The 25,607-nt window shown below is 59.5% G+C and overlaps 1 protein-coding gene across 2 annotated transcripts in view; it reads left to right on the top strand.

Moving 5' to 3' along the window:
• The window catches only part of PEBP4 (phosphatidylethanolamine binding protein 4), a 90,140-nt gene extending 64,533 nt beyond the window's left edge, over positions 1-25,607 (top strand). For both annotated transcript variants that reach the window (XM_074164206.1, XM_074164207.1), the window contains 3 exons: positions 16,284-16,329; positions 17,504-17,620; positions 25,190-25,607. In XM_074164206.1, coding sequence (XP_074020307.1) covers positions 16,284-16,329; positions 17,504-17,620; positions 25,190-25,281 — 255 coding nt within the window. In that variant the 3' untranslated portion in view covers positions 25,282-25,607. The remainder of the gene's footprint in view (positions 1-16,283; positions 16,330-17,503; positions 17,621-25,189) is intronic.

Below are 25,607 nucleotides of genomic sequence, written 5' to 3'. Positions count from 1 at the left end.
CACCGGGACCGACATCCAAGGCTTGAAACCCCAGGCGTTTTGGGGTGAGAGCTCCCCATATCCTACAGCCGGGCTCCCCACACGTGCGTTCCCATGCATGTCCCCTCACCATGGTGGGGACACAGTGAGCATCCCCATGGGACGCCTTCCTGAGCCTCCTCGCCTGCCTGGCCACCGAGCGGCAGCTCCACACCCTCCGGCCTGGGGTTTTTCCCCCTTTCTCTCCCTTTTCCACCAGTTTGTTTCCCTGGCTCTCTTAGTCACGAAGGTGAGGCACTGACAGAGACACAGACATCAAAAACAAGAGGTGATGAAACGCCGGGAATAATTAAGTTGCACTAAATCACTGGGCCCCGGTGGCTCCCTGCCAAAGCGCTGAGGAAACTGGAGCACCAAGGAGCTGAGTTATTATTAATAATCACCAGCGCCCTCGTGAACAACAACCTATTTTGCACCTCACTGTACCAAAGGAGTGGGAAGGGAGCACCCGGCTGCAGGGACAGGGATGGGGAGAGGACCATCAGCATGGGGGGCACCAGAGCCCCACGTCTCCTTCCTGCTGGTTCTGCCGATGCACGGCGCTGCACATCCCACCGTGCAAGGATGTAGAACCATAGAATGGTTTGGGTTGGAAGGGACCCTAAAGACCACCTCGTTCCAAACCCTTTCCATGGGCAGGGACACCTCCCACCAGACCAGGTTGCTCCAAGCCCCCTCCAACCTGGCCTCGAACCCCTCCAGGGATGGGGCAGCCACAGCTTCTCTGGGCAACCTGGGCCAGGCTCTCACCACCCTCACAGCAAAGAACTTCTTCCCCACATCTCAGCTCCATCTCCCCTCTTTCAGTGTCAAACCCTTCCCCCTCCTCCTAGGGCTCCCCTCCCTGATCCAGAGTCCCTCCCCAGCTTTCCTGGAGCCCCTTGAGGGACTGGAAGGGGCTCCAAGGTCTCCCCGGAGCCTTCTCTTCTCCAGGCTGAACCCCCCCAACTCTCTCAGCCTGTCCTCCCAGCAGAGGGGCTCCAGCCCTCCCAGCATCTCCATGGCCTCCTCTGGCCCCACTCCAACAGCTCCGTGTCCTTCTGCTGTTGGTGGCCCCAGAGCTGGAGGCAGCACTGGGCTGGGGGGGTCTCCCCAGAGCGGAGCAGAGGGGCAGAATCCCTGCTGGCCACGCTGCTGGGGATGCAAGCCCAGGGTGCGGGGGGGCTTTCTGGGCTCCAGCACACATTGCCGGGGCGTGTGGAGCTTCTCATCCACCAACACCCCCAAGTCCTTCTCCTCGGGGCTGCTCTCCAGCCATATTCGGGACCGGCTCTGTCCCGTGGCCACTGGCCCTGGCTGGGATGTGCTGGCCGTGCTGCTGGTAGCCCAGGGCCAGCGCAAGTCTGCTCCCACCGCGCATCCTCCACGCAACCCCGAGCCTTTCGTAAGGGCGGCCTTATCCGCCTGCCATCAGGGCTCGTCCTCGCACCGGGGCTGCGAGCGAGAGCTCCGGTTCCCAACGCGTGGGCGGAAGCCTCGGTAGCCCCGGGCTGGGGATTGCACAGCTCCTGCCCCTCTGCCTGGCCCTGCTTGCACCACGCTGCCGTTCCCTGCCCTGCAACACCCGATCGGGCAGGCGATAGCGGGCCAGCTATCGGCTTTGCAGGGTGTTTGGGATGGGTTTTGCCCTTTGTCGTGTTGGAATTTCACCCTTCAAAGCTCTCGGGAAGGCGCTGCTGGTCGGGCAGGACTTGCCGCCTTTGGCCACCTGGGGGTCTCCCCTCGGTTACGTGATTTAAGGAGCGAGGGAAGCCCCCCAGCACCCATTGCTGGTGGAGGTGCTGGGGGAAAAGATGCTTTCCGGGGCCCCACCATACTTTCTGGGGAGAAAAAAGTCATTTTAGTGCAAAGACTCCTTCTCCAATGGATGCTGAATCCGTGGCTTTACATTTCCTGGCAGGAATAGGCTTATTATAGGCTTTGACCTCACTCGGCTCCATCTCTGCAGGAGCCCGGGCAGGCTTTTTGCAGGGTTTGGGGTTGATTTCAGGTGCTACATGGCCATGGGCAAAGCCCCGGCTCCCACCGGCATCCGTTTCATCACGGGAACCATCCCGACCTGGTCAAAATCCTCCCTGGCGGGGTAAACCCAAAGGTGTCGAAATTTTCGGAGAGCTGTAAATCTCCTGTGTTTGTAAAAACTTTAAGCCTCCGTCTGCAATGCGCAGGTAAACCTTTTTAATTCCCTCACAATACAGAGCTAACTCCCGGCTAAATCCTTAATTCCTGCACACCAGAGCCCTGTGAATTCGTCTCTTTTCCTGAATTTTGGCTCTGAATTCCAGGTCTCGTCTGCGATGAGCAGCATCGACCGCCCGCTGCAGCACCCGCGCTCTTCGGATGGAGTCTGTGTGCTCCCGGTGGAAAAAACCCCTAAAAAAATAGCTCTGCCCCAGGTTCTGGTGCTTTTAAACCTTAATCAGAATCTCCGAAGCTCCGTTTGCACCTCTTTAAAATAGGAATAATGACAAGCCCTGCATCCCTGGAGGGCTGTGTGAGCGCCCTGAGGTTGCAGGGGGACGGGGACAACAGGGAAGAAGCCACCCCAAAGCTGATATCCCGGCTCCCGGCCATCCCTCCCTCCCTCTAAAAAGGCTGAAACTCCTCCAGCCGATGTGACATGTTGGAATGAGCCCGTTGCCTGCTCCGGCGGGTGCTGTGAGGCTGGAAGACTTTTTTACACACACACACACACACACACACCCCCCAAGTCCTCAGAGCCGATCCCTGTGCGATAGCGAGAGGAGAAGACCCAGGCGACAGGGAACGGGCGGTGGGGACACCCGGGGAGCTCGACGGGTTTGGGAGCTCATCAGCATAATGATGACAGCGCCCGGGGATTGCTCCACGCGTTGTACCACGCGGGTCCCAGCCGCTGGGTGAACGTTTCCCAACCCGGCGAAACCTGTACAAACGACCACCCTTCTCTTAAGCAATTTTCCTGACTCAAGATCCCACCCCGAGTCAGCGGGAGACGGATCTCTGCTGCCTCTTACAAAACACCTCCATCCAAACAGGTTTCCCCATTAATCCCTCTTCCAGGGATTTTTTTTTTTTTTTCCTTTTTTTTTTTATTATTTTTTGGGTGACCGCCGGTTCTGTGGACTCTTTGGGAGGGGGTTTGTGTCTTGGTCTTTGTGCATTGACATGGCTTGGCTTCCCAAGGCCACCCGCGGCATCGAGCACAGATTAGCCGAAATCATGGCCTTTAGAGGAAAAAACTTTCCTGAGGCAGGAGGGAAGGGAACGGCTCCTTTGGGAACTGGGCAAATCCAGGTGAGACATTGGGAGGGACCGTCCTGCAGTGCCAGGGGATGCTCGGCCCTTTTTTATAGTAGTAGTGGCCCAAATATTGACCTGGAACAAATCCAGAGGATGGCACCATGTGCACCTCCCCTGGATGTACAGCACATTTCTAAGGGGTGAATGCTTTTATAGAATCATAAAATCACAGAATGGTTTGGGTCGGAAGGGACCTTAAAGCCCTCCAAGTCCCACCCCCTGCCCTGGGCAGGGACACCTCCCACCAGACCACGTTGCTCCAAGCCCCCTCCAACCTGGCCTTGAACCCCTCCAGGGATGGGGCAGCCACAGCTTCTCTGGGCAACCTGGGCCAGGCTCTCACCACCCTCACAGCAGAGAACTTCTTCCCCACATTTCAGCTCCATCTCCCCTCTTTCACTGTCAAACCCTTCCCCCTCCTCCTAGGGCTCCCCTCCCTCATCCAGAGTCCCTCCCCAGCTTTCCTGGAACCCCCTTGAGGGGCCGGAAGGGGCTCCAAGGTCTCCCCGGAGCCTTCTCTTCTCCAGGCTGAACCCCCCCAACTCTCTCAGCCTGTCCTCCCAGCAGAGGGGCTCCAGCCCTTGAAGGACCTCCTCTGGCCCCGCTCCATCAGGTCCATGTCCTTCCTGTGCTGAGAAGGACATTAGAGCTGAAGGAAAAGTTGCTAATTTATCTCAGTGGTCCTGGTGGGCTAAAAACCCACCGGTAGCACACCCTGAACGTGTGCACGGAAACATCTGCCGCGGCTTAGCCACTTCTAAAGTAATTTTTCCCCATTTTGGGTCTTGGGGATGACCCCCCGCCGTGGGTCCTGCCGGGCTGCGGGACAGGAGGGTTCGGGGAGGGGGGGGGGGGGGGGAGTGTGCCGGCAGGCGAAGGGTTACGCGGCCCCATCTGCTCGGCTCCTTCCCCCATTTCACAAGGGCGGGTTTTGGAGTTTTACTACGAGTTTCAGACAATGAAGGTGTGTCTGCGCTCGGTGCCTGCTTTGCCCGTTGTGTAGGCGTCGGGTTCAGCGCCGTCTTGTCAACACTTGAATATGTTGAGCATCACTCACGGGGCATTCTGTAAGAAACCTATTAAGTTAATTACCGAGGCTCAGTATATGTGTGTGTGTGTGTGTGTGTGTGTGAGAGAGAGCGAGCGTGTGTGCCTCTCCTGTAAAAAAATTTGGCTTTCTTCGTTGCAAGAGACATTTTCTGATGCAAGTCCCGGCCTCTTGGGGTGATGACATCTTGTCTGCTGCTGTAACTGATACGGGGCTTGCTGCCTGCCAGCCAGGGAGGCTGCGAGCTGGGTGTGGGGTCAGGGTAGGACCCCCCCACTTGCCTTCCTTGGGGACACCCACTCAGACATAGGGACCTGCTTCGGCTCCCCGCGGTGGCCCTGGTTTAGGGGCTATGATGTACATTGGTCCTAAATCTGTGGGGTTTGAACCCAAACTGGGCTGAGCATCCCTGTGGGTGACGGGAATCGGCTTTTAGCATCATTTCTGCTCCATCCGAGTACCTGGGGAAATGTATTTTTGATCCCTGGGTTTGGGGAGAGGGCTGGGAAGGGACCTCTTGGTCTTTATGGTTGCACCAAATATAAAGTGGCCCAAAATAAGTGGGGCTGGAGTGGGGGAGCTATTCTTATTGGGACTGGGAGGGGGGGCTGTCCCATTCCCGGTGGCCCTGTCCCATTCCCAGTGTCCCTGTCCTATTCCCAGCGGCAGGAAAACACGGTATGTGCAAGGGGACAGCACAGAAACAGCCTCCAGCGGCACCGACGGGCGTCCCTGGGGGGGACACCCCCTTCCTCTTCTCCTCCTCAAGCCCCTCTGCCCCCTTCGCATCCCCACTGGCCGAGGAGCTGTGGGTCTGAGCCCCAGCCTGGGCAAGAGCGGGGCTTTTTGAGCCATGCCGACACGCCGTGAGCGGCAGCACGTGTCTGTCCTGCCCAACCCTCAGCTTTCCCCGCGTCCTCGCCCAGCTGGGCTGAAACGGGGCCACGGCACGCCTTGCCCCCCCCCTCCCCCCCAATCCCTAAAAAAACCTGATTTTTCCCATGCCAGAGCCCAAAGCAGGGGAGGGAACGGGGCGAATTGCTGGCTTCTGGCTCCCAAAGGTGGGTTTTTTTGGGGGGAGGCGCATGGGGCATTGCACAAACAGCCCCCCCCACCCCTCCCCGGCGCTTGCACGCGCCCCAGGTAGGGCGGTTCAGCCCCCCCTCCACTCCTTCCCGTGCCTGAGAGCATCCCACGGGAGCCCGGATCCGGTGGACTTTTATGGAAGAAAGGGAAGTCCATGGCACGGCTGGAGCAGCCTTGGCAGCCCTAAGGCTGAGCGCTCGCCAGCCCTGCTCTTGTGCTGTTAACCCCTCGTCCTCGGGACAGGCTGCGGAAAGAAAGAGGGGAGATTTAGAGGAGATATCGGGAAGAAGTTCTTTGCTGTGAGGGTGGTGAGAGCCTGGCCCAGGTTGCCCCGAGAAGCTGTGGCTGCCCCATCCCTGGAGGGGTTCAAGGCCAGGTTGGAGGGGGCTTGGAGCAACCTGGTCTGGTGGGAGGTGTCCCTGCCCATGGAAAGGGTTTGGAACGAGGTGGTCTTTAAGGTCTCTTCCAACCCAATCCATTCCATGATTCCAGCTCCTGCCTGCAGGCAACTACTTGGGTGCAGGTTTTGGGGGCAGGGGCATCGGCAGCCCCCGATGCAGCTCTGCCTTGAGGAGGGGGCCATAGGATGCTCAGCAGCAAAACACACCAGCGAGAAGGCGCGCTTGGCTCTTTCTCATCATTAAACCCATGCAAAAGGCTCCTGAACCTCCCAAAGCTCTCATCCTTCAAGAATCACACATTCCCCCCCCCGAAAAAAAATAACAAGGAGGAGGGAAGCGGGGAGGAGGAAGAACTCGCTCAGGATGTTTCCTGTTGGACTTTCTCCTGTCCCAAGGGCAGCTCTGGACTCTCCCTGCGCTCGCTGCCAAGTCCCGCCGTCAGGAAGCGGCTTTGGAGGTGGTGATGGGGGGGGTGGGGGGGTATGGGGGGGGTGGGGGACGGAGACGGACACGGCAAAATCGAGCCCACAGCAGCCCGGATGCGCTGGCGGGGGCCAGAAAGCACGTTCCCCTCCCTCCTGGCGGGTCCCGGCCGGGGCTGTCGTCATCAGATGCAAAAGGGGAGAGACTTTTTTTGGCCAACGGAAGGAGCCAAAAAAAAAAAAAAAAAAAAATTAATGAGTAAATAAATAAATAAAAATTTAAAATAATTTAAAGACAAATCAACTCCCCCTCAACCCCACGCTCCTTCCCCAGTGCTCCCATCAGATTAGTGAAGCCGAAATACCGAAATAGCTAAGTTGGCCCAGAGCGGTAGCAGGGCTGGCACGCGCGGGCTTTGATCCACCCCCGCGCCCGGGAAGGTGGCTGGGCCGGGGATCAGACACCCCAGGGAGGAGGAATTTTGCAGGGGAGGTTTGTGGTGTGCGTACGCACCCACAGCCACCCTCCAGCCCCGGGGTGTCCCCCCCGCCGAGCTTGGCTACCAGGGTGGGATGCAGCATCCGTGTAGCCACCATCCCCACCTGCCTCCCCAAGCCACCGGGCACCATTGATAGCCAGCGCTGGGTGTCACCCCCCCAAAACCTGGGCTCGTGCCCCGGTTTCCCCCCCCGGGCTCTCAACCCTGGTTGTCGAGTGTGGACCCGGCTTTTGCATCACGACAGCAGTGCAAAAACCCGCTCTGAAAGGCAGGACCACCCCGGAGAGACGGGAGGGGAAGCGTCTTTTGGGATGGGTGGCTGGAAAACAGCAGGTTTTACTGTTCTCCTAAAGCCTCGTGGGACTTTAGGTGATGGGGTGGGGGGGGATCTTCATCCTCGGTAAGAGCCTCCCATCGCATCTGACGGTAGCCCTGGCACCGAGCATCACCGCCTCGGGGCTCCTGCCCTCCTCGCCATCCTTTCCCCATGGACCACGCTGAAGCTTGGAGCATCCCCGCCAGCCTGGCTGTGCCTCGCAGAGGGAGGTTGTGCCACGTGTGTCCACGCGTGGGGATTTTCAGCCCCCACGTGCCCCACGGACGTATTTATTACTGTTTGCTGGGAAGGTGCCGGTGCTTTCCAATCACCAAAACAAATTTATCCCTGTCCCCAAAGGCGAAGCCGCTGGTAGAGTCTCCCACCCCCGGGGGGGGATGCATCCTCAGGGCTGTCCCACGCCTGGTCCCCGGGAAGGGTTTCGGTGCACGGCTCCGCTCTCTCTTGGCCACACAGACCGGGGCTGCAGGCCTTTAAATGACTGAATTAGGCAAAATTTGGTGTTTCTCCAAGAATCCGCCGGAAATCTGCCGCTGGAAAAGCAAGCTCATCTTAAAGCTACACGCACGCCGAGCGAACAAGTTTTCCACTCTCGAGAACTGTAGGGACTCGGAAAGGACCTTCTCGGTCCTACCCAGCCCTTTTTTTGGCCAGTTCAAGCTTGTTCCCCGCGTTGAAATCTCAGGGGCTTTGAAATTTCTCGTAGTGCACTCTTCTTGGCAGTTTTTGCAGCGTTTTACAGATGCCCCATTGGACTTGGGAGCGATGGGGGGTGCCCTAAAGAGGGTTGGGGGCATCAAGGGGCACCTGCCCACCAGCTCCTTGGGGTGAGATCCTGGTGGACCTCCTGGTGGAAGGACCAGGCTTGTGGCAAAGCCGCAGCGAAGCAGAGCGACGCAGGTGTGGTGTTGAGGGAAAACCCCGTTCGAGCGATGCCACGCTGCTGCGTGGGGCAAAAAAAGTCATCGAGGGGCAAAAAACCTGCCCTTCCCCTTCTGCCCCCCCCTGCACCTGAGCCATCCTCAGACCTTCCTCCTCCTCCTTCTCCTCCTCCTCCCAACCCAGCGCCCTTTCCCACCCCAGTAATACAGCATCCGTCGTTATCCCACCGGCACCGAGGAGGCAGGGGATGCTCACCGGGGGGGGGTCTCGGCTGGATGGTGGGTGGGACGAAGCCCACCCCAGCCCTCCCCTCGGTGGGGCAGCACCCGGGCCAGTGGGTCAGGGTGACTCATCCGGCTCCGCCGTGAGCTCGCCCGCGGTTGCAACACCGCAATTGGGATATTAAAAGCCAGCCAGCGGCGGAGCCCGGCATCCAGGCAGCTTCCTAACACACCCCTGGGGTTGCTATCAACATCCCTGTTGTTCTTAGCGATCGCATCCATCATTTATCATCCCGGTTTACAACAGAGGCCCAGGGGCTGGGAGACGGGGTGTAACCACGCGGGACGCGATTGCGACGCTCCCCAAAAGGGTCTTTTGGGGCGCACGGTGCGGGGGGGGGGGGAGACACCCCTCTGTGGTGCTGCTGCCTGCTCCCTGCCTGCTCCCTGCCCACTTCTCCCTGCTCCCTGCCTGCTTCTGCCTGCTCCCTGCCTGCTTCTGCCTTCCCCCTGCCCGCTGCAGCTCCAGCTTTCGACCCCCACGAGTAAAATCAAGGCAGAGCTGGTGTAAATGGCAATCAGAGCCCGCACAGCCCTTTCCCTAAGCTGATTTAAATCGTCCTTTTATTCAACCGGGGCAATTTTCATGCTTAAGCGAACCCTGATGCTTCTCCTCCAGGGATGCAGGAGAGAAGGGGTGGCAGGAAAAGTCCTTCCCGCAGTTTCTTGGCCATCCTGCCAACCTCAGCTCCCGAATCCATCACTTCTGCCCTGGCAAAGCCACATCCCATGAGCCCTCCTGCAGCCCACACGCTTGCAGAATGGATTCTTCCCTCTTTTCCTCTCTTAAGCGACTCTGAGACTGAAATACTGATGTCATCCACCTGGACTTCTTCAAGGTATTTGATAGGGTCCTCCACAACGTCCTTCTTGCTCAGCTGGAGACCAGGATGAGCACATCTGGGGCCGGAGCCCAGCATCCTTCACCCCATTCCCCCCCCATCCCAGCACCACCCTCCGCCTCTATAATATCCCAGGTGTTTTAAAACGAAATGAAACGAAACAAAAGCCCTTTTTTTTTTTTTTTTTCCTTTTCGACAGAAGTGTTTTGGGCTGAAGTTTCAAAACCATCCAGGTGTCATCACGGGGCCTCCGCCCCGCTGGCTTGGACCCCTCACCTACATCGTGAGGGAAAGAGCGCCCGTGCCAGCAACGCCTAAGCCGGGCAGGTATCTGTCGCTGGCTGGAAATCCACCCAGCAGAGCCTCCCTCTTTTGAAATGGGATCTTCTGGCGCTGGGAACGGCTTCTAGGAGGGAGGCAGGAGCCCGGTGAAGGTCCCTGCAGCGTGAGGATCCCGACCCGGTTCGGGTTATTAAGGGCAGCATTTTCTCTCTGCTGCTTTCAGGCGCCCAGATTAAAAAATCTTGCAGAGAGCCAAACACCGGGGTGATTTATGTTTATTTTGCTTACTTAATAACCCTATAGCATGTCCTTCCCTGGGGCATTAGGGTGTATCAGACAAGCATTAATTTAAATTACAACCGTGCCTGATATTTATTTTTTAATATATTTTTATGGTGGCCTTCCCCATTTATAGCGATCTAGAAAAAAAAAAAAAAAGCCAAGGCCACCCCAAGAAGCTGTAATGGCTACCTAATAATCCTAAAAGCAATCGGGGTAAATCGTTGGTGACGCTGACCCCGGAAAGCCGGAGGAGAAGCTCCGTGGAGCCGTGTTGGAGCGGTGACATCCCGGTGGTCACCCAGTCCTGCTCCGATTTCAGGGACCCAGGGGTGGCAACGGGACCCCTCGAGCTGCTTCTGCTCCTTGGGGACCCTCGGGGACTCGCACTGAGCTTTCCCAGGGGCTCTAACGAGCCTCGGTTCATTTGTTTGGATGAGGCCGTGTCGTCCATCCGTGCGGATTCCTGCAGCATCATCTATTTGGCGGTCGCTGCCTGCTGAGAAATGGTGCCCTGGCACGATGCTGATATTAAAAACACCCATTTTTGGGGGGGGCTTGTAGCAGCGCCAGTCCACAAACAGGCTGTGGGGAACCAACCCGCCCGGGTTTAGCTATTCCTCATCACTCACTGAGGCTCTGGGTTACCCTAAAGAGAAGTTTCCTGCAGAAAGAAATGCACTTTTTTCCACTTTTTCTGTGCCTGTGCGTGGCTCGGATGGAGTTTATCAAACCTTCATGCCCAGACTGACAGAGAACAAGCCAAATATCACCGGGAATGGTGAAACGCCACCAGAGAAATTAAAACAATGGGCTCGGGCTGTGGGTGATGGGGGTTTGGCAACCGGGGCTGGGACGATGGCACGTACCCAGCCCCGTGTGGCTCGCCAGGTCCCCGGGGACACGGTGCTGGACTTAATTACGTCCAGCATTGGATTAATCTCCTGTCATTTGCACGCCTGAAGAGCAAAGCGTCTGGGCAATTAAGAGCTGGGAGGAAAGTTAGGCTGGAGGCGTGGGGTACCCGTGTTTTGGTGGCGGGGGGATGCTGGGCATCGTTTCTGCCCCGGGGCTGGGGTCGCCTGTGCCACGTCTCCAGCTGGTGCCAGGGGAGGGAAACCGGCTCTGAGGAAAAGCCGAGGGCCCTGAGTCATCCCCGGAATCTGGGAACTGGGGCTACGGGGAAGCACGAGAGAGCAGGAAGCTGAGGATGAGGTCTGGGGCTGGGAAAACTGGGCTGGTTCCAGCAGGAAGGGGAGGTTTCTCTGGGTTCGGGGCACGGTGGGATCTGGCATTGGCTCTGGGTGCTCTGCTGGGCTTCAGTGTGCCTTGGGGACACAACCCTCGGTGTCCTCCCTGCAGCAAAGTGACCGTGGTTCTCCCAGCTCAGGGCTGGGAACACGGAGATGAAGCAGGAGAGGGCTCAGGATGTGCAGGGTGGGCAGCAGGAGGGGTGCAAGGAGCTGCATCCCCGGGGCTGGGCAGCCAAAAATGTGGGTGTGGGTGGGTGTCAGGATATTCATAATCCTCGATTTCCCAGTTTTCCTCCTGATTTACCTGGTCAGCAGCCAGGCAGGGCGGGTAGAAGGGCCGGGCAGCGTGGTACCAACTGAGGTGAGCAGGGTCTGCTGCAACGCTGAAAACTGCAGCCTTTTAAAGCCAAACCGTGGCGTTTCTAACACAGAAAGACAGCGATGGGGGCTTTGGTTTCCTCCAAAGTGTGTGAGTGCAGGTGGGTTTGGGTGTAGAGGGCTAACCATGGACCGCAGCATGGCAGGGGATACCAGGGAGCATCCTTGTTCCCCGTGTCACCAGCTCTTCTCGAACCTCCATTGCCACGAGCACCCGGGGTCTTTTCCCACCATCACCTTCTCTAAGTTGTTCCCTGCCCTGGGAATCTGCTGTTGAAACACTTTTCTGAGTAATAAGTAACCAGGAGAGACCATTCCCCACCACGTCCTTCTCCTGGCACCACAGGGACCTCCCCGGCCGCGGGTGACATCCCCATCTTGGTGGCCTTTTCTTCCATGAAGTCCTTCCACGTCTTTTTCTGGATTTTTCTGTATCTCCTCATCCCTTTCCCAATGGAGAGAACACAGTGTGGACTCGCCAAGCTTTAATTCAGTGGCATAACAACGTTGGCATAATGGGATGTGACATTTATAATTAAAAAAAAAAAAAACGGGGGGGGGATTTGCCTGGTGGGGGCTGACAGGCTCCTTCGGGCACAAAACCCCAGCTTGATGGTGATCAGAAAAGCAAGGGTGATTGCCGGCAGGGAGAGGGTCAGCGCGGCGTGGGCGAACCAGGGAAATTTGGGATCATCCCATATCCCAGGGTGGGATCACTGGGATTGGGGTGGAAATGAGCTAAAACGCAAATGGGCAGCTGAGCTGGGAAACGCTGGAGTTTGGGAGCATTGGAAGCTTGCTGGGCCCTGCCCTGCTCTCTCATGGCCTCCCTCCATGCCGAGATAATTGGAGGGAGAGTTTCTCTTGGACTGGGATTTATTTTTTTTCCTCACGTGCTTTTTGTTGGAAAACGGGATGAGCCTGGACGTTTCTGGGAGCTGGGGTAGGAGCCATCCTCACCACTGAGGCTGGCTTTGATGGAGGGGAGGGAAAACCCAAAGTGTGCACCTTCCCCTGCAAGGAGAGGGATGAACAGATCCGCATCCAGCTGCAATTAGCATCTCGTTCCTTTATTCCACGCTCAAGCCTCCGCTCCGCTCGCAGGAGGCTGGATATCGCCATGCCGGCGGCTCTGCCCTGGATACTGCCAGGGATGCTCCCCTGGGCTCCCGAGAGCCAATTCACAAATCCTGACCTCATTATAAAGATCACAGAAAGAGAGAATAAGAAATCTGGGCTCCTGGCTGTGCCGGCTTTGATGCTGCCTTTCCCCCTGCCCCGTCAAGCCAGCGTGCCGTAAGCGAGCAGCGCGGGAGGAGCCCTGTTTGTTTGGGGATTAACTTCCCCACTTGGCTAATTGTTGGTTAATCGCATCAGCCCGCTGTCGGGCCGGCACCTCGGCGGTTGCCACCCCGTGGGACGTGTCCCCCAGCACCCCCGACGCGTCCCCTGAGGTCCCCCGGGGCCGGGTTGGGGTGCGCTCCCCCCACAAGGAGGAGGCAGCAGCCCAGCCCCGCTGTGCTGCACAGCCCTGGGTCCCATCCGTCATCTGTTTGTCCTGGTCCCCTGCCAGCGATTGTGCCGATTCCCACACCCACTTTCCATAACCCTCCGTCCTCGCCCGGGCGAATCGCTGGCGCGCTCGCCACCCATCCCTTTCCCCTCCTCTCCGATGGGATCAGACACGTTTCTGGAGAGGGGGAAGAAAAGAAAGGGGAAAAAAAAAAAAAAAAAAAAAAGAAAAAAAAAGATCAAGAGGAAAACAAAATGTGACTCACCGCCTTCTTAATTTATTTGTATTTATTTATTCACCACCACCACCCTACGTTGCGACGTGCAGGAGGCAACACCGAGGGCTGGCTGGGATCTACCGGAGAGCCTCGGTGTCCGAGGGGTGTCAGGAATAGGGGGGAAATTAATTTTCTCCACTCTTTTGGACTCTTTTTGGAGCTCCTGGCACAGAAATCGCGTGGCACAGATTTTTCAGGCTGGCCAGGTCTCCCCATGAGGATCCCGTGCCCCCACCAGCACTCGACACCCCACAGCACGGACCGGAGGGTGGAAATATCTAATTCCACCTCCTACACTTGTGTCCTCGGCGGGGGAAAGAGAGAAAGAGAAGATAAAAGGCTGGGAAGCTCAAATGGTGTCATTAGGAACTATTAATGCTCTCATAAAAGGGCATTAATAAACACGGCAGCTCATCAGCGTCCATTAGCTCCGCTCGTGGCAGGGATCTTCGGGGGCCACCGGCGGGCGATGCTCCCCTCGCCCTCGCCGGCATTTCTGCAATGGGGCTGGAAGGGGGGGTTTATTCCTCCCTACAAACCGTTCCCCCCACACTAGGACCCCGGGAGGAAAAGCTCGCAAGAGCAAGCGGAGCTTCACCCCTGACCCCCACCATCCTCTCCTGCAGCCCGTTGCCGGCAGAGTTTGCTCCTTTGCTTCCAGAATAGCTGTTTACTATTAAAAAAATATATATTTAAAAAAAAAAAAAAAGAAGAAAAAAAAAAGGGCAGGGTTTACAGTGCTCGTCCCTACTTTCTCCCTCCCGCCCTCTTCCTGTTCTCGCCTCTTAAAAGGAGCTTTATCCTTTGACTCTCCCATCCCCGGGGCTAGCCAGAACCCACTGCATCTCGGGGCGAGCAGGCAACCCACATCAGCAGGCGGGAAAACATGGGAGGAGGCCCGGCCTCTCCCGATAAGCCCATGGCAAAGCCAGGAATAGCAGCGAGGTCCCCGCACGGGAGCAGCCCTGCCCTGAGCAGGAAAGGAGAAAAAAAAAAAAAAGAACCAAAAGAAAAACCCCTTCAATCCCTGCCTTTGAAGAGCTGGGGTTGGCAACCAGCCCGGCCGCATGGCGAGCTCGGGGTTGGCTGCGAGTTTCCCCTGCCAGCCCGGCCCCGCGACCGAGGTGGGCACAGCTGGGGAGGAGCGGGCACAGCTGGAGGGGCTGGGCATGGCGGGGCTGGGTAGAGCAGATGGGCACATCTGGATGGAGGAGGCACCGGGCACGGTGCGGGCGGAGAGGGTGTGCACGGAGCCGGGGTGGGGGTGGGGGGGTCGGTGCTGGGCAGGTACATCTGGATGGAGTGGGGATGCACATCTGGATGAAGCGGGTCTGCGCAGCTGGGTGGAGCAGGCACACACATCTGGATGGAGTGCGCACGCGCAGCTGGATGGAGAGAGCGTGTGCACCTGGATAGAGTGGGCACACATCTGGATGGAGGGATCATGTGCATCTGGATGGAGTGGGGACACACATTTGGGTGGAGAGGGGGCGCACATCTGGATGGAGCGGGTCTGAGCATCTGGATGGGGTGGGCACACACATCTGAATGGAGTGGGTGCACACAGCTGGATGGAGTGGGTGCACACAGCTGGATGGAGCAGGCATCCACATGTGGATGGAGCGAGCCTGTGCATCTGGATGGAGTGGGTATGCACATCTGGATAGAGCAGGCACACACATCTGGATGGAGCAAGCACGTGCATCTGGATAGAGCAGGCACACACGTCTGGATGGAGCAGATGTGCACATCTGGATGGAGCAGGCCTGCGCATCTGGATGGAGCGGGCGCACACATCTGGATGGAGTGGGTGTGCACATCTGGGCAGGTTGTGCTCGCCCACGTGGCCAGCCCAGGCAGGGAGAGAGCAGCCAGCGCAGCCCCACGGCCTCATGACCCCCCCCGGGGACACCCCAGGGTGCTTCCCCCCTCCCCAACCCCAGTCTGCTCGCCGCCTTCCCCTCCCTCTGTGAGCCAAAGGCATCCAAACCCGCCAGTCGCTGCCCAAAAATCTTAGTCATCACCTCTCTGTCATCGGGATATTTTCAGCTCCAGCTGCCAAGGTGGCAAGCCAGCGCCGGGGAGCCGATAGCCAGGGACGCGAGCGGGCCCTTGGCTTCCCGGTGACCTTTCCTGGCCACCGGCAGCTCGCGGGAAGCTGCCACCAGCCGTGACTCAGTGCGAAGCAGGTTTCTTTGGGGAGAAAGCGAAGCTTTGATCCCGGAGAGCCGAGGAACCGACCATGTTCCCCGCATGCACTTTTGCTCACGATTATCTGATGCATCTCTTTTGGGGGTTTGGTTTTTTTTTTTGGTTTTTGGGTTTTGTTTTTTTTTTCGGGGTAATAACTCCCAGGGCAGGTTAGGACGGAGGAGCCCTGGCAGCGGCGCGTGTGTGGGCAGGACTGGAATAGCGGGTGCCGTAGGAGAGGCTTTACGAGCGCTGGCAGCATCGGCGGGGGCCGGCTGGGAAGAGCACAGCAGGTCAGGGCTGAGGTGGCTTGTGCGGGGCCAGGATGTGGCCGAAGCTCCTGCCGCTGTCCCTTTGCCATTAAACCATCCCGGTGGGATGCTCGGTGGTCCGGTCAAAGCCTCCCTCCTCCGGGGAAGCATCCAGGGGATGGAGATCCAAGCTCACCGGGAGGTGGGGATGGCTCGCCCAGACGGGAGTTTCGGTTGAGAGCAGAAGGGCCCCGATGGGGCAAAGCTTTGCCGCGGGAACGTCGGTGCAAATAAATCACCGCGGTTCCTCCGCTGCCGGCCCCTTCCCACCCGGCACGGTTCACCCTTCCCCAGTGTGCCCGGCGGCACCGAGGCTTTTAATGGGGCTGTTGTGGCTTTCCCAGCGTGCCACAGCCTGGGTGACCGGTCCGGACCACTGGTGGCCCCTGGTGTGTGGGTGACATTATGGTGACAGCACCGCCTGTGTGCCAGGACACCGTGCATCTAAATCCCCAATAGCTCAAGAAAGCCGCCAGCAAACTCCTTACAGCCCAGGCCAGCGATGCCCCCCGGAGAGGTTTGCTCCCACACAAGGGAAACCCCCCAAAATGTTGGAAAATAAATCCCTGGGGAGAAGCGGGTGCAGCTGGGGAGGGGCAAGGAGGGGTCTGTCCCCCCCCATCCTTCCCCTGATAGTCTTGGTAGCACCTCACCCCCCCCCCCCCTTCTTGTCCTTTCAGGGTGCGGACCTGAGGACTGGGGACATCAAAGGGCATGTATTGACGGGTGAGTGCAGACCCCGACGGGGGCCAGGGGGGGTCCCACAGCCCGGGCTGGGAGCTGGGATGAGGCGGTGGCAGAGCTGACTGTCCCCAGCGGGGACGAGGACGCCGGGACGCGAGGGAGGGACACGAGGGGTTCCCGCTGGGCACTCTCTGAAATAGGAGCCACTTTTTCTCTTATTTCTCTAAAGGCAAAAGTGGTTAAAAAAAAAACTCCCCAGCCGTTGGAAGAGCTCCAAACCCAGTGCGAAAAGGCGGGGGGGGTGGAGCCGGGTTTGGAGGGGGGGAAACACAATCCAGAAAAAAAAAAAACAACCCCAAGATAAAAGCGGGTGAATCCCAACAACTTCTGTGATGTTGCACAAACAAAGACTTTCAGTTCCAAACAGGCCGGGGGTGGCTCATGGGGCTGACACCCCCGAGGGAGCGGGGCAGGGGGGCTGGGGGCTCGCCCGGCTGTGGGCCACCGAGTCCTGGAGGAGCTTCAGCCTCTTGTCCCTTGGTGGGGACAAAGGATGGCTGCCAGCATCGGCAGCGTGGATGGAGAATTGGGGGGGGTCTCTCCCCGGGGATGTCCCCCTCCTGGGGACAACCAGCCCTCTCTGACCCCGCCAGAGGGTGGTGATGACCCTACGCCTGGGCACCCCAGACCCCCATGGGGCAGCCGGGAGGGTGAGGGGTGCTGGAATGGGTGCTGGGGGTCTCAGGCTTGTCCCCCCACATGGCCCTACCTGGGGGAGGCTGCACCCAGCACGGGGGGGACGGGGAGGGGGTACGGCAGGGATGGGAAGGGTGATGGTGGAGAGGTTGGGGCGCTCGGCAGGGAGGCAAGGAGCACCCCGGGGCTCTGAAGTTGAAAGAGGAGGAGGAAGAGGAGGAAGAGAGGGTGGTGTCTGGCTCAGCGGGAGGTCTGGGGCAGGTTATTTCAGGAGAGGGAAAATAGGAGCTCCCCGCCCCTGGGCAGAGAGGGGGGGATCCGGGTGGCAAAAAGGGAGAGGGGGGGCTTGGGGGGCACAGCAGCTGAAACACCCGAGGGGCTGAGCCCCACCTCTCCCTCCAGCCCCACACGAGGAGGGGGTTGCTGGGTGGGAAAGCAGATCCCAGCCTGGATTGGGAGGGGAGTGGGGGGGGGGGTGCGTGGATACAGGATGCTCAGCCGTTATCTTTTGCATCCCCAGATTATGTCCGGCCCACGCCCCCACCCCGCAGCGGGTACCACCGCTACCAGCTCCGCCTGTACGAGCAGCCGGCTCACACGGCCATCACCCTGAGACCTGAGGAGTGGGTCTCCCTGGGTAAGGAGCAGCCGTGCCCTCACTGTCCGCCCCACACCGTGTCCCGAGGGGCTTTCCCAGGGGTACGGGTAATGCCATGTGTTGGGAGATGCCAGAAGGGCCGGGCTGGGGATGCTCGTTCAGTGCAAAGTGACTTCAAATCCTTACATGGGATGCGGTGGGATGTTAAATCATAGAATTACAGAATGGTTTGGGGTGGAAGGGACCTTAAAGCCCACCCAGTGCCACCCCCTGCCCTGGGCAGGGACACCTCCCACCAGACCACGTTGCTCCAAGCCCCCTCCAACCTGGCCTTGAACCCCTCCAGGGATGGGGCAGCCACAGCTTCTCGGGGCAACCTGGGCCAGGCTCTCACCACCCTCACAGCAAAGAACTTCTTCCCCACATCTCAGCTCCATCTCCCCTCTTTCACTGTCAAACCCTTCCCCCTCCTCCTAGGGCTCCCCTCCCTCATCAAGGTCTGTGTCCAGCTTTGGAGTCCTCAACACAGGAAGGACATGGACCTGTTGGAACGGGTCCAGCAGAGGGCCACGAAGATGATCAGAGGGATGGAGCACCTCCCCTGGGAAGACAGGCTGAGAGAGCTGGGGTTGTTCAGCCTGGAGAAGAGAAGGCTCCGGGGAGACCTCAGAGCAGCCTTCCAATATCTGAAGGGAGCTACAGGAGAGCCGGAGAGGGACTCTTTGTCAGGAAGTGTAGTGACAGGACAAGGGGTAATGGTTTTAAATTGGAAGAGGGGAGATTTAGATTAGATATTAGGAGGAAATTCTTTCCTGTGAGGGTGGTGAGGCACTGGAACAGGTTTCCCAGGGAAGTTGTGGCTGCCCCATCCCTGGAGGGGTTCAAGGCCAGGCTGGAGGGGGCTTGGAGCAACCTGCTCTAGTGGAGGTGTCCCTGCCCAGGGCAGGGGGGTTGGAACTTGATGATCTTTAAGGTCCCTTCCAACTCTAACCATTCTATGATTCTAAGAGTCCCCCCCAAGCTTTCCTGGAGCCCCTTTAGGTATTGGAAGGCAGCAGAAATCCTCAGCAAAACGGCTGGTGATGGCCTGGGTAGCGGGATGGGAAGCAGGGAGAGATCTCCTCGGCGGTGAAATTGGGCTGAGTCCTCGCTGGCACATCCCTGTTTCACCCCTCTCCCTCCCCCCCCCCCCCCCCAAAAAAAAAAAGCTGCGGGAATTGCGTCACCGCCACCTCGGAGCGTGCAGATACGGATCAGCCGTGGAGTGATGGTTCAGCAAGGGATTGCTCAAACCCGGGCTGACACAACGCCCACCAACTCCCAGCTCCCCTCCGCCTCCCAAAACGCTGCACGCCAGGGATGGAGGGTGTCTCTTCTCCCCCCCCCCCCCACCTCAGGACGCCTTGGGACCGTTCCCGCTGCTTCATCCCGGATGGGATGCACCCTGAGGGATGGGGGTCACCCGTGGGACCCCCGGCACGGGCAAGGTCCTTTGCGAAAATGCGAAGGGTGGGTTCCTTCCCCAGGAGGGAGCCCCCGGGAAGGAGCACGGGGCATCGCAGCTCACGTGGCCTCGAGAAGGGAAATTTCAAAACTTTCCCAGCCCGGGGACCACATGAGCACAGCTGGATCGGCAGGTCAGGTCGGTGCCTCTCGTGTCTGCGCCGGCCTGACTCACCCCTGCACGGCGTTAACCAACACTGCGCCTCCCCGGGGGGGAAGGCGAGGGGCAGCGGGGGGGGGCTCCGGGGACCTCGTTGTCCCCACACCCCTCATTCTGGCGGAGACCCCCAGTGCGGGGCCGTGATGCTTGTCCCTGGCCGGAGCTGGCTGCTGCTGCTGCTGCTGCGGCGAGTTTCTCTGCAGGTTATTTCTGCCCTCCGCTTTGCTTTCTGGCTCATTAGCTCCGCTCCTTAATGACATGCATTGAAGCCACCCCCCTGCCAGCAGAGAGGGGCACTTTCCCGGCCCCTCGTCCCCAGCGTGGTTGGAGGAGGGGGCTCCACTGTTTTCACTCGGGGCCACACGCCCCCCTGTCCCCATGGCAGCGTCCCAGGGCTGGGAAGGGAGGCTGGGACACCTTTTTCCACATAAATCCCCTTATTAGCAGGACGTACGGCTCCAGCCCCCAAATTTCATACCCAAAGGGGTCCAGCCACCAGACCCATGTGTCCTGCAGAAGATCCCCTCCCTTGTCCCCCCATTCCCCGAGGCACAGGGGGGCCGGGTGCTCCCCACCCCGTGCCCTCTCTCTCCTGTCCTCAAGTTTCTCGGCTCTTCCCGGGCTCCCTGGGAAAGACCCGTGAAAAAAAAACAGCGGATATTTTCTCCCCAACATCTGACGCCTGAGCATCGCCCTTTGTCAGATGCTGCGGCTGCCTCGCCGGAGGCTGGTATTTGAGTAGTTGGTTGAAGGTTATTTTTAACCATTTCACTCCTACATCCCAGCCTGAGCCTGTCCAGCCAGATCGGAGCCCATCTCTTCAATTCCCAGGGGAAGCTGGTGAGCAGGGCATGAGCCCTAAAAGCAGCCAAAGGGTGAGATTTTGGTGTCTCGAGGGTTTTGAATAAATCCGTAGTGGGATGAACACTGATGGAACTGCCAGTGCATCCAGCCCTGCGTGGCTGAGTGATGGGGTCAAAAGCAGCGCACGAGTGAGAGGAGCAACCGCTCATAGAAACAGGGAGGGCCTGACTCTGGACCACGGAGAACTTCACCCAGCCCCTCCACAGCTCTAGCGTGGTCCTCTCCTGGGGTACAGGAGATGTGGGTTCTCCCAGGGATGCTGCCGGCACAGCTTGCAGCCTCGCTCGGGGTTTTCCATCTTGCTTGGCCTTAAACCAGCCCCTTCTTCTTGCTTTTCTTTTGTCCTACATCTGGTGGCAGCGATGTCTCCATCTCGCCAAAGATGGTGACACCCATCGTCACTATGTACTAGCCCCAGAGGGGGAGAGATGTCCTGTCTGGAGCATCCCTCCCAGAATCTGGATGCATCCAGCATCCAGCGCCGCATCCCTGTGCCATGCGTCACCAGCATCCATCCCTCTGGCATCTTGTCCTCCAGTAGAGCCCGTTTGGGGAGAAGACGGAGCAGAGCATCTCCCTCCTTCACCCTCCGCCCGGGCACAGCCGTGGGCTGCGCTTTGGTGGCCCAACTGGGAAAGGTCCTGGACCGAACTGGGGAAGGTGGCGTGTGCCAGGCGGGATGGCAGGAGCTCAGCGGTGGAGCCGAGAGGCCGGAGCCTCCAGAAGAGGGCACTAAACCAGGTCCTGCCCGTCCCTGCTCCCTCAGAAAGAGCCACTCCTGGTGCAAATCCCTGGGAAATCAAAAAGTGAGGGGACGGAAAATAAATCTGTGATGTTTCTCCCCCCCCCTTTTCCCTGACTTGGCTTTGGAGCTCAAAGGGAGTGAGGACGGCTCCGCGGTGGCTCCGGTGCCCACCCTGCCATGGGGGTCTCCCCACTGGGATGGCACTGATGGGCAGAGGGTCTTGCAGTGGCACCCAAAGGTGCTCGGGGGACAATGATGGAGAAAGAGCGGGGGGCTGCAGCACCCTGCTTCTGTCGTGTGTCCCCCCCCCACCATCTCTCCCCACAGCAAGCCTGGGGCTGGTGGCAATGGTGAAATCAGTTGTTTACGGCAGAGGTGTTTCTCCAGGGTGGCTCTTGAGCAAAAAGACTTGTTTCATCAGGAAAAAAAAAAACCCACCCTGATCCTTCTCCGCGAGCGTTTCTCATCAACCCCTGCCCCGGCCGACTCTCGCCCTGAGACCTCGCGCCAAAAACTCTCCTGGAGCCTCAGTTTCTCCTCTGGAGTCTGATTCACTCCACTTTTTTTGCAGCCTTGCAGCTAAATTGTCGCTCGGCACCAGCTCTGTCCCCGCGTGGGACCGAAGATGGGGACCCTTGGGGTGTCCCCGGGGCCTTACGGGTCCCGTCAGGGGGTGCAAAGCCCTTAGGAAGCCCTCCCTGCTCGCCCCAGGAGGCTTTACGAGCCATGTTTGTCGCTGGGCGAGATGGAAGATAATAGTTTGTGGTCTGCAAAATGTCAAAGCCGCCCGTCGCATCCCGAGGCGCTCTCCATCCGGCGCTCGGGCTCCGCCGGCGGCGGTAGCGACCCGCGGGAAAATCCCCGGGCCGGGGAAATTCGGGTGTCCGGCGGGGTGGCACGGTGGCACCGGGGACCCCGTGGCCCACCTGCAGCCTTCGGGAGGATGGAGACCGTTTGTTTCCAACCTCCTGCCTTTCCTTTGTGGGGGGAACTTTAATTAGCACAAGATCTTGAGGTTTAATTGCGCCTGCCGGGCAGTGCCGTATCTCCTTCTGCTTCCACCCTGCCGTGCTCCGGTCACCCACCAGCTCCAGTGAGCACGGGGAGATGCTCCTCAGCATCCCCAAAGCTCCTCCTGCCCTGGAAAGGCATTTTATACCTGGAAACAGACTTTTGCCTCCCAGGAATGTTGCCTCTGGGAAGCGGCAAGTCCTTTGGGAAGCGGGGACCAGGGATGAGCCTGGCCGGATGCCTTCCCCGTGTCTCCATCCCTCTCCAAGCTTCGCATCGGGGCCACGGCGTTGACTCATGAGCCCAGGATCTCGTGTGCCTCCGATCCGCCCAGCTGGAAAATCGGGTCGGACCAGGGCCCCGGCGGGGAGGGAAAGGCTGTGGCTGGGACGGGAGGTGGCGAAGGGCTTGCGGGGAGCACTCGGTGCCGGCCAAAGTCCCCGGGTGTCAGTTAATGGTGACCAAAGCAGCCGGCGGCCTCCCGCCTACCTCCTCCGGGTCATCATTAATCTTGGCAGAAAAGCATCAGGGCTCCTATCAGGGAGAACGGCCCCGCTGATGAGGCTGATAAATTACAGCCGGACACATGCGTGTGTCCCCCTCCTTCCCTGACACTGCGGGGCCGGGGGGAGGCAGGGATGGGTGGTTTTGGGAGGGGGGGGTAGGGCCATGAAACAGCCACCCATCACCTGGGGGGCTGGAGGGTCCCCTGAGCTCCCCGAGCCCAGCGGCTGTGTCGTGCCTCAGTTTCCCCAGCCGGCACCCAGGGATCAGGGCCTCCGGTGGATGCTCGGATAAGGGTGAAGCGTGATGATACAATCCTCCGGGAAATTAGCTTGGAAACGGACCAAGCCAGGGATGAAACGCAGTGTTGTTTTGGAGGGGAAAGGGGACGGTGGCACCGCGACCTCAGCTCCCCAGCTGGCCCCCCCATTTCCCCTCCGTAGTCCTGGTGACTCATGATTTGGGATGCTTTGTAGTGGGACATCACCCCGGGGGTGCACCTGGGGATGGGGCACCCGGTTTGGGGATGCACCCAAGAGGGTTGGACTTGGGGGGGGGCATGCGGACCCCCGGATTTGGTAGCCACCGGGTGCATCGCTCCCTTTGCGACACTGTCGACTGCGCTGGGGGCTTTCCCTGTGGCCGGTCCCCGGTTTCCCCCCACCCCACCCCGCGAGGGACGGGTAGAACCGGGGTGATGGCAGGTAGGAAAGTAGGTCAGGAAAAACCCTGGCCCCGCGCCTGGCGGCGAGAGCCGGGGCTGGTGCCTGCAGCGGCTCTGCCTTCCCCCCCCCCCTCCTCCCCGGGATCCTTTCATCCGCGTCTCTCCGGGGGCTCCACCGACATCAATGGCAGCTCCCCGCACCCCTGGGAGTCGGGGGGTCCCGTGGGGCACCGGCCGCTCTCCCTCCGCCCCCCGGGAGCTTTCCCAGCGCTTTGAAACCCTGCGGATGAAAGGGCTGTGGGTGCAGCGGGAGCATCCCCCCCCTCCCCAAGACCCCTTCCTCTGGGGCCACGCTCGCCGGGACCCCCGGAGCTCAAAGGGGGGATGGATTGAGACCCCAAATGCTCCTTGCCAGGGGTGTTATTTAGGGATGGACGTGTCTGTGGCACATGCCAGGGCTCGCAGCCATTGCCAGGCTTGGCAGCGGCGCTGGCAAACCCAAAGTCCCCTCAGGATGAGCCAGAGCCACTGGAAATGTGGCTGCGTGTCCCTCTTGGTGGTGACCCCGGTGTGGCACGGCAGGACTGTCCTTGTCCTCAGCTTCCTTTGAGTCCTCAGGGGTGGCGGTGACGATGTGGGATCTGGGACCCCACTCATCCATATTAGGAATATGTTTCCTGGGTATTAGGAAAAATTTTGGATATTAGGAAAAATTTCTTCACCAAAAGGGTTATCAAGCCTTGGAAGAGGCTTCCCAGGGCAGTGGTGGAGTCACCATCCCTGGAGGGATTTAAATGACAGGTAAACGTGGTGCTGAGGGACATGGGTTAGTGGTGGTTTGGGCAGTGTTGGGTTGATGGTTGGACTTGATGATCCTAAAAGTCCCTTCCTACCTATGATTCTATGATTCCGTCTCCCCCCAGCCAGGTTGCAGGGTCCATCCTGACCACCCTGGGACCTCCCTCCCAGGCACTGGAGCATCTCCCCATCCTCCTGCAGCTCCAGGAGGTCACAGGGTGCTGTGATTGCACCAGGAGAATCTGCAGAGCCCATCGGGGGCTTTTTGGCCAGGGGCTGAGTCACGGCAGGGCCTGACTCAGTGCCTGAGGTGGGGGGGGAGCGGGGGGGCTCCACCGGCACCCCGAGCCATCGTCCTCCCCAACGCGGGTGATGCAGCAGCTCGGCTTTTGCTCAGCACTTTTGCAAAGAGCAAAGGGGACGGTTTGCTCCGGGTTTGGGGCTGAGATGCGGGGGCAGATAAAGGGCTGCCAGTCTGCAGCGTGACATTAAAGAGCAGCCCCAGGAAGGGGAGAGGAGGGGAGGATGAGTTTCAGATAAACAACGGGCCCCTTTCCACCCCCCCTCCAAGCGACACCGCGGCCGTGTTCCGTCCCGTGTCCCTCCGAGCAGGGATGGAGGTGGCAGCATGAGATGCTTGGGTCCCGTCATCGTCATCCCCCGGGGAAAGCCCCTCTGGCCGGGGAGGAGGATGCTCCACCAGCCACGAGGCTCAACACTGAACCCTGGCAGGGGGATTTCTTCCCCCGCGGTGGGGCCAGGCACAAGGGAATCCCTCCTGCCCAACACCTCGGAGAGGGTTTCCCTCCCGCCTCCAGGGTAGGAAAAACAGAGGCCGAATCCAGCCACGAGCTGCCCCCGGATCTCTGGCATCCTCGGGTCCAGGCGAGTGGCAGAGGAGGGGGGTCAGGAATGAAACCCCCCTCCTCTCATCCCAAATAACTCGTGGAACAGCAGCTCAGTGAATGAGCGAGGGGGACGGGGGATGTCCTGCCATCTCCCCCCCACGCGCTGCCGGGGGATTTCCAGGCACGCCGGGGTGGGCTCGTAGGAAGCCGTGGGAAGCTCTAAAGGTCGGCAGGGGTGGAGGCGGGGGGTACAAGAGGAGCCAACGCCATTTTTCCCCCCTCAGGGGATGCTCAGGGCTGGGCTCCCCATAGCTCCCTGCCCTCTGGCCCCAGGGTGCCTCCCCGCCTGCGGCTGTTTGCAGGATGTGGTCTGCAGCAGCCGGTGCATGGCATGCAGCACTGAGACCCAGCCTGGATCCGGCCCCAGAGCATCCCTCTCTCCCTCCCTCCCTCCCCCCAGCTCTGGCTACCTCCTCCCACCCCTCTCACCCCCTCTTCCCCTCTCCCCAAGGTTCCTGGGCAATGGAGAGCTTCGTGAAGCAGTTTCAGCTGGGCTCCCCGGTGGCCTCAACCCAGTTCCTCACCAAACACTACGAGGATTAGCGCCGGCCATCGCGTCCTTCCCCTGCACCGCGGAGCCACCTCTGCCCGGACCGAGAGGAGACCCCAGGACCTGCCGAAGATGCACCCACCTTCTCCCAGCCCAGCTTCACACCAGAACCCCCAGCCCTTCCACTTCCAAAACCTGGGGGGGGTTTCTCTTTCCCCCCTGAGCGATGTCCTAGCTCTCCCTGGGTGTCCCAGGAAGGGTGGCATCACCCTCTTCTCTCCTCACCCCATTTCTAGCCTGACCCCCCATGTCCTGCCTGCACTTTGGGGGTCTCGAGCTTTAATGCCTGTAGTTTTAGAATAAAACATGGTTGGAGCAC

The sequence above is a fragment of the Numenius arquata genome, chromosome 26 (assembly GCF_964106895.1).
Source record: "Numenius arquata chromosome 26, bNumArq3.hap1.1, whole genome shotgun sequence".
NCBI lineage: Eukaryota > Metazoa > Chordata > Aves > Charadriiformes > Scolopacidae > Numenius > Numenius arquata.
The sequence above is the reverse complement of the archived record's forward strand: the minus strand, read 5'-3'. Positions and strand labels throughout refer to the sequence as shown.